At 50.6% G+C, this 16,219-nt stretch overlaps 1 protein-coding gene across 2 annotated transcripts in view; it reads right to left on the bottom strand.

Annotated features, from left to right (window-relative positions):
• Nucleotides 1–6,881: 6,881 nt before the first annotated feature.
• PCDH19 (protocadherin 19) overlaps nucleotides 6,882–16,219 on the bottom strand; it is a 60,352-nt gene continuing 51,014 nt past the window's right edge. For both annotated transcript variants that reach the window (XM_030272399.4, XM_030272401.4), the window contains exon 5: nucleotides 6,882–11,677. In XM_030272399.4, the coding sequence (XP_030128259.4) occupies nucleotides 11,091–11,677 (587 nt within the window). In that variant the 3' untranslated portion in view covers nucleotides 6,882–11,090. The remainder of the gene's footprint in view (nucleotides 11,678–16,219) is intronic.

Genomic DNA, 16,219 nt, shown 5'->3' with positions numbered 1-16,219 from the left:
ACCCTCTGAGGAGCCTTTCATTCAGTGACAGCAATTCTACCAATGCTCATCTGCACCCCCAGAACCAAGTTACACAGGGCTCTTGTCTGTGGCAGACACATTCTTCTCTTTCAGGGTTTTTCATAGAGGTGCACAGAGGGAAGAAAGAGAAAACAATTTCTATTTCTGCTCCTTGTCTTTCCTATGTGGAATGTGTTGGGAGAATTGGTTCCCTGGGGTGATGGCTTGGTTGGGTTCTGGTGAGGATTGTTTGAGCCTGGTGGCCAATCCAACCCAACTGGGGCTGGGCTCAGAGAGGGCCACAATTGGGAGTGAGTCAGATATGGTAGTTAGAAATGTAGGTTTGTAGTTTTAGCATCTCCTTTACATAGTATATTAATGTATTATAGTACAGTTATAATAATGAAATCATTCAGCCTTCTTTCTTCCCACTGGGTTCACCTGCATTTACAATACCTGGGTGATTAAACAGAGGAAGAGGGAGTCAGGTTTGGAGTGGGCATTGCAGGGCAGCCCTCGGACCCTCCTGGATGGTTCACACAGAAAACACCTGGAGCAGCTCCAGCCACTGGTGCTGCAGCCCCTAAAGGTGGCAGGAGTGGCACAGCACAGGGACCTCGTGCCCTGGCAGCACCCACCTTGGGCAGGCAGCGGGAGCCGAGGCTGGGGCACAGAGCCACAGCCCTGTGCCACCTCAGGAGAGGCATCCCCAGCCACTGCCAGAGCTGCTGGCTCGCCATTTCACAGGTTAGCATTAATATTTATTGCAGCATGTTCACAATTGTAAAGATCTTCATTTAAAATGTTTTGTGCCTCACACCCTGTCAGCGGGGAAAGCTTTATAAGGCAGAAAGCAGGCTTGCAGGCTCTAATGCAAAGTGATGGCTCCAGCTTCAGAAGGGAAGCCTGTTTCCAGCAGGAACATCTGCTCTCGGCGTGGAAAGTGGGTACCTAGCTGGGGAGGCTGGGAGCAGATGGAACAGGAAAGCTGCTCCTCCTCTTGTCACAGACCCACAGCAAGCGAGGTTCACCACCCATCCTGTGCTTCCCTCTCCTCTTGCTCCAAAGCTCTACCATGGAGCAGGGGGCGGCAAAAACACTTTATTTGTTCACTCTAGCAAAGCCATCCCAGTTTAACTCCTGTGCCAGGAGCCACAGCGCTGCTGGCAAGGCACTTCCCCGTGTCTCACAGGCCTGCAGAGCCACAGCCAGGCTGGGGAGGAGATCCCAGACCTCGGGGAAGGTGAGAACTGTCAGCACATCAGGGGGAGGGAGAAGGAGAGGCTGAGCTGAACCAGGCAAGGGAAAGGTGAGAGGACTGTGAAGTAAAATAAAGATTAAGGTGGAAAAGTGAGAAGAACTTAATGCTAAGATCTGTTAAACCTCCCTCTTGCAAAGTCTTATGCAGGTGCTTAACTTTGCAGGCTGAGAGTAATCCAATTTAAGTCTCGGCAGGATTTAACAACTTTAATTCAGGGGAATTAATGACGGTGCGCAAAGTTAAGCGCACGCTTACCGGGTAAAACAGTGGGAAAAAGGCTCCTTAGGAGAGGAAGCTTCGTGACTTGGAACTTTTAGAACTGGGAAAAAAACACCATCAAATATATCGAGAAATAATCTTGCGCTGGGCTGGAAGAAGTGTTTGATGTGACCTAAAAGTCTCTTCCATCTCTGACTTCTATTAGTCTGTGACAAGACTTAAAAGGTCAGCCAGTCCACCCCTTTGCTAATGCAGGATTATTCCCCTCAGCACAGCGCCTGTTACTTTGCCCAGTCCAGTTTTAAATGAAAAGCCTTGCAAAACTTCCTCTTCCCCAGGACCATTATCCTCCCAATTCTAATGTGTTTCTTTTTGTCAATAGTTCTGTCAGTATAATGAAATCCTCACTGTGCTAAATTGCTAAAAAAGATCTAAAAGTCGAATCTTCTTCTAATATGACATGAAAGTGCTAGTATAAAAATAGGATTGTATTAGCGATTCTCCACTGTATTGTATTAACATCCTATTTCACTTAAGGGAGGCAGGACTGAATTATCTGCGGATTCCTCCAGCCACTACTCTCACAGAGCTGTGTATTTGGGGTTCAGAGCTGCATGCCTTCCCATTAAAGCAATACAATAAAATCCTCTGCGGCATGCAAAATGCTGAGGAAGCATTTGGGGCACGTGCCAAGCACGGAGCCCAGCCCTTGTTGGGCTGCCTTGCCCAAGCAAAGCCCACAGGCTCTGCAAGGCAGGGATGTGGAAAGCAGTGTGGCAAGGGCAGTGGCAAAAGGTGAGGCCCCAGGGGTGGGGAAGGGGGCAGAGAAGAGTCTGAGGAAGTGGCAGAGTGAAAATGCCCGCTGTGGAAGCACGGTGTGGCAGCTCACAGGTCGGAGCCCAGCCCAGGTGAGAGCTGGCAGCAGAGCCTTGGCACCCTCAGCACAACAAAACCAGGCACCTGTAGCCAGGTCAGACAGCACTGAGAAATCCTGCTGCCAGGAAGGGGTCTGAAGCTCACATCACTCCTCAAGGAGCAAAGCTCCTGGCAGCCCTCAGGAGGGGCCAGGAGAGGCAGAGGCCGGCTGGAGAGCAGCACGGAGGCAGTGCCCGAGCAGGCAGAACCCAGAGGGGACCTCAGAGCTCCTCTGGCACTGCCCTGGCTCAGGAGAGGCTGTGCACAGCCTCTGCCCACTGCTCAGTGACACTACACTGCTCCTTCCCCACTGCCCTGGGCTCTGAACACGCCTTCGAGTGAGAAACTCCGTACATCCCCTTCCTACCAGAATCCACAGAGGTTAATACAAATTGCTGCATTGCCTTGCAATAAAACTCAACACCAGCACAGCCCCGTTTTCCTGAAAACCAACTCTGAATACTCCGAGGGGCCCCAAGCTTTAGTGAAGCTGTAGGGAGCATCCCATTTACCAGAAATCTGGGGAAAAAATGGTTTCATCTTGTTTCAGCCCACTTCTAGTCACTATTCCCAGCATGTTCTGCAGCCGTGCCCTCCCTGGGATTTACTGGGGCTTATTTTCCCAACACATGCTCCTTCATTGCTATTCTTTTTCTTCTTTTCCTTTTTTTTTTTTTTTTTTTTTTTGTGTGAACTGCATAGCAGAAAGCTATTGAACAGAAAGCCAGTGGGAAGCCACAGCTATTGTATCTCTGGTTTAGTTCCTTATCTGCTGAGGGGTCCTTTTGTGATTGTGTTGTGGAAGGACACGGAGACAGCGCCTTTTATCACCAGCACAGCATCTCTGGAATGAAAGGAGAGGCAGCGGGGATGCAGATGTGACGTTAAAGTATGAAAATCCACCATATGGTAAAGATTGCTTCAGCTACAGTCTGGTCAAGATGTTGACACTTTGGTTATGAAAAGCAATATGTATCTCTCTCCTGGTGGTTTCTGTTCAAATTAAATGTTTTGTATCAGGCAGAGAACTAATAAAGAGCCAGGTTTTCCCTCGACAGAGGACTAGTAACAAATATGGAGTAATGTGAAAGCTGACTTGAAAATTACTATTCCCCAAGATGCAATAAATGTAGAGATAAGATTTGCTTAGAGGACTCGAATGAGATAAATGCTAAAGGTGCTGCTGGTGGGAAGAGAGTCCAAGGGGGACCAGCAAAAGTGAAAAAGGAGCATTTAAGAAACACAGCCTGGCCTGTCAGTGCTTCTGTTAGCACCAAATACCTCGCGGACATCGGGCACCGTCTCAGCCTCCCAATCCCCCCTCCTGCCACGGCTCGGCACAAGCAAAGACCAGGAATAAAAAAGGTACCCGGGAGCCAGGCACGGAGCGCTCCAGCAGAGAGCAGCTCCTGCCTCCCTCTCTGGGCAGGTGCTATGTGTAGTAGATATAATTCACGCCATTTCTAATATGATATATGTGATATTGAATATTTGTTAGAGTATACATGTTTGTATTTGGATTCCCCCCATCCTCACAGGCGCAGGCGAGACCGGGTGTAGATTGGAAACTGATTTACAAGTAAGAAGGTACAGCTCGACAGGAGATGGGCCATGTCTGGGGAGATACAGGAACCCCAGGGGCTGATCCATGGAAATACTTGGGCAGATACATGTGAATCAACAAATGGCAGCACGTTGGGGGCTTTCCACTGGAATTTAGAGCCACAGACTTTATCCCTTTTCTCAGCCCCAAGCACAGGCAGGGCTGGAGCAGAAAGGCAGAAGAACCAAAGGGCTCTAATGGAGACCTTGGGACTCCCTCGCTGAGCAAGGGAAGAATGTCCTCCATCAGCAGATGACATTTCCCTCTGGGAAGCAAGGAACCCAAGCTCCATGACCAAAGTCTCTGCCCAGGCTGGGGGTGATAGGAGATTTGTTATTGATTCACTGTGGCCAGAATTTCATCCTGTGATTTAAACCTAACTCCTCCAAAGAGAATAAGATCAATTTTACAGAGAATCAAACACATAAAGAACACCTTTGAGCTGGTGTGCAGCAAACACAGAGAGGGGAGTTTTAAAAAAGTTTCTTTCCCTATCAGGAGAGTTAGGAAAGAAAGGGGGGGGGGAAGGAACCTAGAGAATGTTATTTGCTCATTTTCCCTTTCTCAGTCAAAACAATCCTGTTGCTGCCTGCTCTCCTGACGAGCAGCAGAGGGTTTCTGATAGCAGTGCCAGGATGAAGCTGCTGCAGTCCCCATCCTTGGAGCCTCCTGCCCAGATCCCCACCTCCCATCCAGCCCTTCCAAGGTGGTCCCTGCCCCATGAAGCTGCACCAGCAGCACAGTGGCAGGTCTGACACGCTGGGGTCCCACATCCACCGAGGCTGGCTCAGGTGAGGGGCAGCCCAAAGGGCCCAGGCAGTCCCTGCCCCAGTCACCTCCACATCTGGGGATAAGAGCTGCCACCAATCAGCCTCCATTCCTCCTGTCTGGGAAGCTGAAAACCCTTACACTAAGCTTCTCTCTTGGAGGTTTTATTATCATAATTCCTTTTTATTTTTGCCTTGGAAGACAATTTATCACCCTCAGGCAGCATAGATTGGCCTCTGCCAAGGCTGATGATCTGCTTCTGTGCCATTTTCCTCTGAAGCACAGGGCACTTGGAGCTTCTTATGTCCTAAAGCTCTGCAAGGGATCAGTGTCTGACCCTCTGCTGCCATCCCAGCCACCCTCCTCTGCCCCGGCCAGGAGCACCTGCCAGCACCATGGCAGAGGCTTCTGCAGGCAGCCACCCCCCTGCCCATTATTTAACTGCAATCCAGAGACAATTTTTCTTGGGAAAAGCTTTTAAGCTTGATCAGTGATGGGGTTAATATTGTTTGCCCTGTGTCTCAATTTTTTATCTGTATTAATGGAAACTGCCACAGCTGGGTTTTCCACAGCAGCACCACAGTGCTGCTTCCTTGGGCTGTTTTATTTTGCAGGCTGGGTTGCGGTGACTGATCACTCTGCAGCACAGCAGATCCCAGCCCTGTCCCCACAGAAGCTGCCCAGACACCCCTGCCAGCGGTGTGATGGCCACCCCAAAGGCCAGAGTTTGTCCCCAGAGAGGCTCCCATCCTGCAGAGCCCATTCTGTCAGCGAGGGCCGGGGAGGAGGGAGCTGAGCAGGGCTGAGTGAGGCAGCAGAGGTGAGCTCTATAATTGTGCACCTGCCTGTGTTTGTTCTGCCACGGCTCTTTGGGGACGCTCGCTTACATCACGTTCAGAAGGAAAGGACAACACAAAACAAAAAGCAGCTGCAAGTTAAACAAGTGGAAGCCCACTGGGGCTGTTGGATGCTGCTTCCTGCCCAAGGCAAGCAGGCAGCTGGTCCAGCACCTTCCCCACCAGCACCAGACTCGGGAGCAGAACCGGGATCCAGACAACAGAAAAGCAGAACAGCAACCATCACTTGTCCCTCTGGGCCCACAACAAACCCTGAGCAGAGCCCTGCTTCAAACAGAGATCTATTATATATATTTTGCTCTATGCTTTCACGCCTTTGATTCCTCCAATTTATTTATTCTTGTCTTCGTGGGCTTAACAGCCAGACTGTACAATAAGTCATTGCTTCTTAATCCAATTTGGCTCTATTTAGATATTCCAGTTTAACATCAAATGTAATGTAGAATCATGTCCAGAAGAAACAGGAATGAAACCTATGGCTCTGAACCTTGCCCGTTGTGGGCTGCCTGCTTTCTTTGCTAATTTATTCTCTCAGTGGTTTCAGAGCTGGCCTTCACTGCAGCCAGAGGCACAGCAGGGTGGGGGCTCTGCCTGATCCTGCTGCTTTAGAGTGATGGGACCTCAGCAGGTGTGATTACCTGACCTCTGCTCCTGTGTGTCTCTGCCAGGCAGGATATGCTCGCTGAGCAGCTCAAGCATCTTCCCACGCCAGGGAAGCGCTTCCCCGGGCACTGCTCTTGTTCCAGCTCCACCTTGGTGTCACCCTGAGTGAGCAGAGACCCTGTGGGAGCACGCAGCCTGGTAGCCACAGCATTTAGCCTGGTAGCCACAAAGTGCTCGGATGCTCCATGTGTAACTGTGGTCCGCCAACCAGTTAATTCAGAGGCAGTGGATGCTCCTCACCATCTCCTCCAAAGCACCCTCCTGAAAAAGTACAGAAAATAAACTCCCCTGCCATGCCTCAGTGGAGAAGTGTGTGTTGGTGTTTCCTGCCCGTGCTCATCCCTCTCACAGCCTCGCAGGTGAAGGTGGCAGTGCAGAGGACCAGAACCCTGCACAGTTTCATGGGGGCTCAGAGCCTGCCTGTCCCAGTTGATCCCCACTGGGGATGGTGACGACCCCTCCTCAGGACCAGGAAAGTTCTGCCTGAGCTTTGCAGCCTCTTGGGACAGGGACGGGGCTGGGGTGGCACCAGCCGTGTGCTGGCTTCTGCAGGACCAGCACCTGGAGCCCATCAAAGCAAACCCTCTGAGGCATATTTAACCAAACACTTACTTTCCATTTTATTCAATAATTGCTTTAATACTAAAATGCATTAGATGCTCAAAGCAGAGAAAAGAAAATCACATTTAGGTGGAAAACAAAGTTCTCATCAGATGAAAAAATCCCAATGTGGCAGGTACACCATTTGGAAACAGAATCATAATAATTTAATAAAGCTGCTTTATCATCTTCATAAAATAGACAGAATGGTGATTCTTTTTTTTTTTTCCTTTTTCCATTTTGTTGTTTACAATGATTCAATCACTGTGAAAATGTACATAACATACATATCAGCATATACAACAATTTACTCTCCATATACTCGGCAAGGGAGACACCATGACGAGACGTACCGCGCTGGGCCAGGTGGTGAGGGAGGGGTGCTGGAGCCCTGCCCCAGCCCAGAGCAGCTGAACATCAGCTGGTTCCAGCCAGGGCTCCTCGGGGCTCAGCAGAGCTCCAGCGGGGCGGCCACGGCTCACAGGTGGGGTCAGAGATCACCCACAGCTGCACAAGCAGCTGCAGAAACAAGACCATCCATTTTCCCCAATGACAGACAAACGTGTTTCCATTCAAAATTAGATTTTTTTTTCTTTTTCCTCTCCCTCCCCACCCCCCCCCCACCGAAGAATAATTTCAACATATTCATCAGACAGTGTGTTCTTCACAAAAGCAACTTGTTTCCTATTTGGAAAAATAAAACTAAAAATAAAAAAATAAAAGAAAGGAATTCACTTTTGCACAAAGTGTGATCCACAGGCCACCTCCAGCTCACAACAAACAGGGAACGGCAACAACCTCAGCAGACAGTGCTTGGGGGTGGATTTTTCCAGCCACCAGTTGTGCCCCCAGTCCTCCAGCATCCCTCCCAGCACAGCCCTGCAGCCTCGAGGGTGGGAGAGGCTGGGGGCTCCCAAGGGAGCAGGGGGGAGCCCAGGGCCTGGCCCCCAGCTCCAAAGCTGCTCCAGACGGGGTCCTCGTCATGCTCGGGGGAGAATCGTCGGTGCTTGCTGCTCTCCTGGAGAAACGGGAGCAGAGCAAGTCTGCCTGAAGGAAACCAACAGATCCCAGCGATTTTTCCTAATCCAAATCTGAGGACAGGTTTAAGTTATTAAAAAGCACAATAATTACATCTGGAACCCTTCCAAAAAGCCTTCCTGCCCACCCTGCAGCTCGGAATATTTTTTGCATGGCCAGTTTCGATGCAAGGAGGAAAAAAACCAAGAGGCTGCAATTTGCCCAGGAGCCTGAACTCATCTCGAGTGACACAGAGGGACAGTGACAGGAGCACCAAAATATTCTGGAGAGGGCCAAGGCAGCAAAGCCAGGGCTGCTCTCTGGGTCTCCCCTTGGCCCCGCACAGCAAGGCTGAACCAGGGAAGGGCCCCTCGCTCACATCCCCCCCTGCAGCCTGGGTCAGCCCAGAAAACTGGTGTTTAAATGATTTTCTTGCAGGCATAAGGGTTTACTGACCTCTTTAATGCCCCCTTTTAATACAGAATTATTTCACATTCTTTCTCAGCTGTGCTTTTATTCAGAGTGGCAAGGAACGTTTCCTCTGGGTAAATTAGAGAAATGTTTCTATTTTTTCTTCTTTTTTTTTTTTTTTTTCCCCTCTCTTCCTTTTCAGTTAGCATCTATTTTTCATCCAAAACGCAAGGCTGGTGGTGGCAGCTCCGCAGGCAGGGGGCAAGGCTCGGCAGGAATTAAGGGCTGGTGCTTTTCCAGGCATGGGGATGGTGATGGGGCATCTGGGGGACCCCCACTCCCCACCACGGGCCGTGGGGAATCCGGGTTCCTCCTGGGAGGTGTGGGGTGATGATGGGGCCACATGGAGTCGCTGCCCTGTGAAGCCCAGAGCATCTGACAGACAGGGCAAGGAGGCTCTGTCTCTCAACAAACACACGGGAGAAGTTTTCCTCCCCCAAAAAAACCTCCCAGAGCTGACAAAAGCAGGTAACATCAGAATAAACTCAGCTTAGCAGTTACAGAACACCCAGTTACTCCAACTGCCCCGAGCCAGCCCCTCTCCTCTTTGTTTGTGTTATAATAAAACACACATTTGGAAAAAAAAAACCAGAAACAAATGACAGCAGTAGCAGTACACAGGCAGGAAACACAGAGGGAACAGAAACAACATATCCCTGAAAAATGGGCTCAGAATCCAGAAGAGGAGCGAAAACCCCCAGTTTGCTTTCTGGAGGGATGCAGGACATCATGTTAACACGTGGGATGGGAGCTGAATGAGGTAGTCATCACACCAGTGAGGGAAGCATCACAAATTTCATCAGACAACTGTTTTTTTGTTGATTCTTTCCCAATTCCTGGCCCTAACAAGTGGCAGGGGAAACAGGCTGACTCTGGACCTGTCTCGGACCAGCTGTGGCTTCAGGCAAGATCAATCTGCCCTAAAGAAATAAAAGGCGGGAGTTTCATTTTATTTTGAGGATAATAATAACTGGAACTTGTTTTCTTGTTGTTTTTAATTTAAATAAATCAAGTAAAAAATACTTTATCATGATATGTAGACCTAGAAAGACTCTTTCTCTAGAAACCACTAATTTCAACTTGCTGGTACAGCAAACATTGGCAAGAGCTATATATTTTTCCTTCCATAATCGATTTTAAATTCTAGGAAACATTATTGAGGGTAGGAAAAATCTGTTCAGTGAAGGGTTAATAATAATAACAATAATAATAATAATAATACACTAACTGAACTCCTCCTACCTTACTCATACCTCACTGAGGAATCATCACTGCAAGAGAGCAGAGAGCTGTGGAATCCCTTCCCTCTCTCCCTTCTACAAAATGGCTATTAAAGTAGCTCAATTTTCAAATCAATTTTACATGAGTAGATTTGTACCCACACAAAAAAGTCCTTAATTATGAGAAAAAATAAAGAATTGCTTTAATTTTTTCTCCATTAAGAAGGCACATTAATTGAATTAGTAGCGTTGTTACATATCACCTGTCTGCCCCTAAATTAACATCACTATTGCTCATTCCATACTTATTTATGATGCAGGGATAGAAAGAAATGGGAACACTCTAAAATCCATGCCATGATGTCATACCTACATACACCCTCTTGGTGTAATCATGGCTAGGGAACGCTGACTGGGAAGTGTGTGTGTCTAATTCAGAAGGTAATTTAGATCTCTTAAAATAATTCCATCTCTTTGACTTGGAAATGACTGGAGGCGAGGGATATCTAAATCTGGGAACTGGAAAAAAACCAAAATAACCAACTTCTGGGAAAAAAAAAAACCTTTCCATGCATTGCCTTGAAATTATGCAAAAAGAAAGGGGTAAGGGGAAAAGTTCAGCACAGTGCATCCGACAATTGCAATCCAGGCAGGATTTTTCCAAAATCGTCTTCCCATAATGCCCTGTCATTTTCCTGCAGGAGCCGGGGGAGGCTGCAGGCAAAGGTGGGGCTGGAAGAAGCGCTTGCTCCACCGGGGCTGCAAACTGCAGGGTCCCCAAAGTTTAAGTAAGATGATTGTGATTTTTAATTTTTTTTATTCCTTTTTTTTTAAGCCTGAAAGCCTTTTGCCATCACTAGACATACAGTAATTTGCAATATCAAATACAATAATAGTACAGGTAAGTATGTGACAGCAAAAGGATTCATAAATGCAGGGGTGTCCATAGCAAAACACCAACACCTTGAAAGACAAACAACCTCGTGCTGGGTGAATGGGAACTGAAACTCACCCGACTGTCACTCCGAACAGTCCCACACAAGAAACAGCCGCTACTTTGTCCAGACTACAAAATTGCCGGGGTGGTTACTAAAGATGTCCGAATAAGGAATTGGCCACTCCATTCTTGCCAGGAATGGAAATTTATCTTTGTTTTGAGATATAAAAATATATAAACTCCGAGGAGGGGATACCAAGCGCTCCTGAGGACTGGGGTGGGGTCTGGCCTCTGACCCCACCACCCGCTGCCTCCCGGGCACAGCGAAACACCGGCTCCTCTGCTCCGGCTGCACACCCCTGCCGCCTGTCGAGACACGTGGGATTGTCACATTAACGATAGCTTCATTTATAAACAATACATTTAGGGAAAGCTTTTAAATACAGCAATCTGTGAACCATTGGTAAGCGATAAAAACAATCTGCGCTGGGAGTCGTGCGGTCCCTCATCCTCGTCCTCGTCCTCGTGCTCGTGCTCGTCCTCTCCCGCCGAGTGCCGCTCAGAGGACGATGTCCTTTAGTCTGCGGGCGCCGGGCGAGTCCTTTTCGCGGCGCTCCTGCAGGAGCGGGTTGCCCTCCTGGGCGCTGCTCTCACTGTCCGCGCCCCGGGGCTCAGCCTCGGTGGGCCGGGAAGGGCCGCAGTTCCCCAGGGGCTCCCGCTCCCGGCTGCCGGCGCAGTGCCCGGCGCCGTAGGCCGCCGGCTTGCCGGACAAGGGGCTCTTGAGGTGCAGGGGCGAGGTGACGGGGCTGACGGCCTCGCAGCCGTTGCCGGCCTCGCGCACGGCGCCGCTCACCTTGGGGCTGCAGGCGGCCGAGTCCACCGTTCTTTTGCCCTTGGGGTTGGCGAGCCGCTCCTCGGCCGGGGGCTCGCCGCCCTCCTTGCCGAAGGTGGCGAAGGTCCTTTTTGCGCCGCAGTCTGCGTAAGGCTCCGCGTCCACCGCCGTGGCCTCGATGGACAGGGCGATGACGTTCCTGCCGTGCTCGGGGGACTTGGCGCGGCTGGGCACGGCTCCGCGCGGCATCCAGCACCTGTCCGAGTGGCCCAGGATGCGGCACTCCTCCCGGCAGTGGAAGCCCTCGCTCTGCTCTGTGGGGACAAAGCACAAGGGGTGAACAGGGGAGCCTGGCCAGGGGTGCCCACTCCCACTCCCACCGGCCTGCCCGGGCCAAGCTGGGCGCTGCGCTTCACCCCCTCCCGAGGAGAGGGGATCCCACCCCACACAGCAGCGACTGCCCCTCAAACAGCCATCGGTTTCAGGGCTCCACAGACTGCAGTTTAATTTCCAGTAGGTTGTGTGTCGCCTGTCACCACCAGAACAGAAGCCTGGAGAAGGAGTGATGGCGGCAAATCCATCACAACGGGGCTGTCCACGTGGCAAGCCCTCAGAGCCAGTGGTTCCTGGGTTTAGCGACCAGTGTTAAAAGCCACCATGTTTTAAGCTTGGTTTGATGTGACATTTAAGCTTGACTTTTTGCAGAGAGGGGAAAGGAACAGAGGGAGGGAAGAAAGGGGGGAGGACGGAAGGGTCTTTGTGGTTCTGCTGGTATATGTGTGTTTTAACTTGTTGTTTAATCCCCACTGACCTCTCACACAACAGAGGCTTTATAAATCTCCAAGATTGTCCACTCCACTGAAGATTAAATGTGTCATTCCCAGTGCTGGGGCTTTAGTCATACAGGAGCAATAAAGATTCCTTCTCTCGACTTGGGGCTGTGGTCCCAGCACCACTTTACAGTGCTGAGAAGTGGACTGGTGGTTTAACCCTTCCCAAGGACCCTCCATGACCAGGTCCAAGGGCTCCCAGGCGAGTGCAAACCCCGGTGCCCAGGGCCTGCGTGCATTCCTGCACTGTCAGTCAATCCCAGAGGACTGCACAGCTTCACCTCCACATCACAGACAGACAAACTGAAGCTCGGGGAAGCAGCCAGGCTCAGCCAAGTGCAAAGCTGGAAATCAAATTCAGCAGTTTCCCCATGCCCAGCCTTTGCTGAGCATCCGACGGCGGCTCCTGCCGAACACCGCAGGATCCTGGCTGCTTTTCAGTCTCAGCTTTTCCTTCATTTGATAAGAGCTCGTAATTGCAGCTGCCCTCGTAAAGCACAGCCTTTCCCCGCTCAAAGCCGTGGCTCCTTCCTCCCATAACCCACACGCACTGGAGCTCCAATGCCACTACCCACACGAGCCCACGCTCGGCCGGGGCCGGGCTGATGGATCGAAGGTGCAGGCTCAGCCTGGGTCTCCTCCCCGTCCGTCTGCAAACCCTTCATTCTGCTGCTCTGTACATCTGTGTGCATAACCTCCGCTCCTCAGACACATTGGTATTTCCACCACATGCGAGCACTAGGGCGGCTGATAAAAATTCTCGGCACATAACACAATGCACCAAAATATGAGCAGCTTAACACTTACAGAGAATAAACGAGTAAAAGGCAGACCTCAAAAAAAAAAAAAAGGAAGAAAAAAAGAAAAAAAAAAACCACCAAGAAAGGGGTTTTTTTTAGAAAAAGAGAAGAAGACAATTAATTGAAAAATATATGGGTAAAACATCAGCTTTTTCTCTACATCAGAGCAGCAACCCAGTGATGTGGAGCACAGGGCTGGGTGGAGGGGAGGAGGTCTGGGTTTTGGCAGCTGTCTTTACAGCAGCTTGAGAGGATGCCCTGAGCCCTACACACAGAACAACCAGCACTGAGCTCTAAAAGCCCATGATCTTATACTTTGATTCTGTTAATTTCAAGTACTTGAGCAAAATAGAAAGAAAAAAAGAAAAATTGCCCAGAAAATATTGCTGTCTCCTTATTTATCCACAGCTTAACTTCAAAAGGGTGCTACAGGCATACAAAGTTGTGTAGTCTGGCTGTGATAGCAGAGGACTTGGTGATGGCTGGAGGGGCTACAGAAATATCTTGGATTCTCATCCCCGATGAGATACTGATTTATTGTGCTGTGTGACCTTGGGCGTGTTGCTGGAGCACACATCACTTCAGTCTCTCCACAAACATGAAAAGCTGGATCTGTGAGCATGCTGGGCTGGCTGGTCCAGCACGGAAAGGCACAGGGGAGCTGCTTCTCCTCACCTTCCCTGGCCAGCAGCACAGCCCAGCCCCGAATCCGTGGCACCACCACAGCCAAGGCAAACCTCACTCCACAGGGAGCACAGGCAGGTTTGTCTTGCCTTGATGCATTTATTCCAACTGGCACATTTTACAGCTAGAAACAATTGGAGGAGTTCCCTGATTACTGCAAGTGGATATTCCTCAAAGCCTAGAAAGGCACCTGTGCTTTAGGAGCAGTTCACTACAGGGCACTGGCCTGGTGCCTCTCTGCCAGGGAGATGATCAGTTTTGGACATCACAATGCTTGTCTAGAACCTGCAGCAGCTGAAATGCAGGGAGGAAAGGAGCTGAGGAGCATGACATTAAATTACACTGTTTCAATCTTCTGTATTAGGAAGGGAATGTTAACGAGTCTCAAAGAGGCCAGGCTGACAGGCAGAGGGGCACAAGTCACCATCATACCTGAGACAGCAGGGAGTTCCACGGCACGTTCTGTCCCTCTGCCTCTGTGCCCAGCACACATCTCAGCTTTGAGACCATCCCTGCAGCCAGAAACCATCCTGCTCTCAGGGACAGTGTGTCCAGGCTACTCAGAGCAGCCCTGACCTGGCAGCAGACACAAGGACCAGCACAGAGCCCCCAGCAGCAGCCTCTTCAGCCTGGCAGAATGGGCATCTTCAGCTACCCACCCATCCATCACTGTCAGCCCTGTAGTTGATATAAAATGCTATTTTTACGCCTCAAGCAAGGCCTGTTGATACTCAGAAGCACCATTCCTCTGCTATCCCAGACCCAAAGGCATGCACAGCAGGGTCTGAGCTCCTCCAGTGGCTGACCCCAGGGCTGATCCCTGATCCCCCTCCTGCCCCAGGCAGAGGAGGCAGGGAGCTGCTGGGCACACTCCTGGCGCTGCCCTTTGCAGCTCAGTCTGACTCACCCAGCTTTGATGGCACCCAGGACAGTCATTCACATTCACATTACTGTACTGTTCTGTCTTGTTCTTTATCACTTTAACAATCAGAAATAGAACAACAGGAAATTCTTTTGCAGCCCTAGACCTGCCCTAGTCAATACAACTGTTCCTGTCTGCAGTGACAAAATGTTCTCGATGCACGGAGCAAAGCCCAGGTAAGAACCACCACACCATGACACAGTGAGTGCCCTTCACGGGAGCTGCTGTACCAGAGATGTGCAGGTCCCACTGCAGCACTATCCCTGTTTCAGCCAGACTGCCCGCGCCCAGCACAAATCCAGAACCTTGTTTCAGAGCACCGTAGGGCAGGGTCACTTTTAAAACATTCTCCAGGTACAAAACATTCTGGCAGAAGCCTTTTTGTCAAGAGGTGAGCAGTTATCCTGAAGTCAGACTTGGCAGGAAAAATGTCATTACTAAACATAAGCTCTTGCATCGCAACTATGAAGTAACATAAAATCCACAGCCACCTCTGGAATAAATATGTTCCTTGACAAGTAAAGCAAAATCCATGTTAAGCTCCAGATTTCAAATCAGAGCTCTACTTGCAGCTCAGAAGACCAGTACAAAGGCAACTGCTGTGGGTCTCAGCCAGGCAGTACCTGCCAAGGACCAGCAGCTGCAGGAAGACCTGGTGGGAGAAATAAAAATCCCCCAGCCAGCCCAGACCCTCAGCACTTCCCAATGCCACCGTGCAAGCTCTTGGTCGGAAGAGCAGGACACGGGATGGATGCCCAAAAGGCAGAGCCCAGGAGGAGCTGGCAGAGGACACGTGGTGGGCACTGCAGCAAGAGCCTCCAGCTCCACCCAGCACGGGCTCTTCCCCCATCCCAGAGGGATTTAGGAATGTCCTTGGTGCACAACTCCCCCACCTCCTGTCCAACAGCCACCTACCTGTGGCAGAGCGACGCGGAGCGCGCGCGAGGTGCCCATTCAGCTCTCGCAGCAATTGAATTATCTCCAGTGGAATTGCAATGCTGGCCAAAGAGACAAAGTTAAATCGTAGCAAGGTGCAAGTGCCTGGGAATGTAATATTCCTGATAAATGGCCAGATGACATGTGCTGTTATACAATCTAAGGTGCAATTTGGGCGATGACAATAGTCCCTGGAGTTTCCATTTCCAAACAGCCGCTCGGTTCAATCCAATCCGTGTCACAGCAGCTCTGCTGAGGTGAGTAAGTAGAGCTCGTTTGTGCCATTACAGGGGATGAGGAAGAGGAGGGAGCAGATGCTCGGGAAGGAGGAGTGAGGGGAGACAAAGAGGGACTGGAGGAACCCCAGCCTGCTGGGACACGCATGGGGCAGGGGAGAGCCTGCAGCAGCACCAGGCATGGAGCCCCTACCTGGGCTGGGCTGTACCTGGGCTGGGCTGTACCTGGGCTGGGCTGTACCTGGGCTGGGCTGTACCTGGGCTGGGCTGTACCTGGGCACTGCTGTACCTGGGCACTGCTGTACCTGGGCAGTGCTGTACCTGGGCAGTGCTGTACCTGGGCTGTACCTGGGTAGTGCCCATACCTGGGCAGTACTGTACCTGAGCAGCGCCCATACCTGGGTACTACCCATACCTAGGCAGTGCCCATACCTGGGCAGTGCCCCTG

Source organism: Taeniopygia guttata, chromosome 4A, assembly GCF_048771995.1.
Source record: "Taeniopygia guttata chromosome 4A, bTaeGut7.mat, whole genome shotgun sequence".
Lineage (NCBI taxonomy): Eukaryota > Metazoa > Chordata > Aves > Passeriformes > Estrildidae > Taeniopygia > Taeniopygia guttata.
Note: the sequence above shows the minus strand (reverse complement) of the source record. Positions and strands in the feature narration are given on the sequence as shown.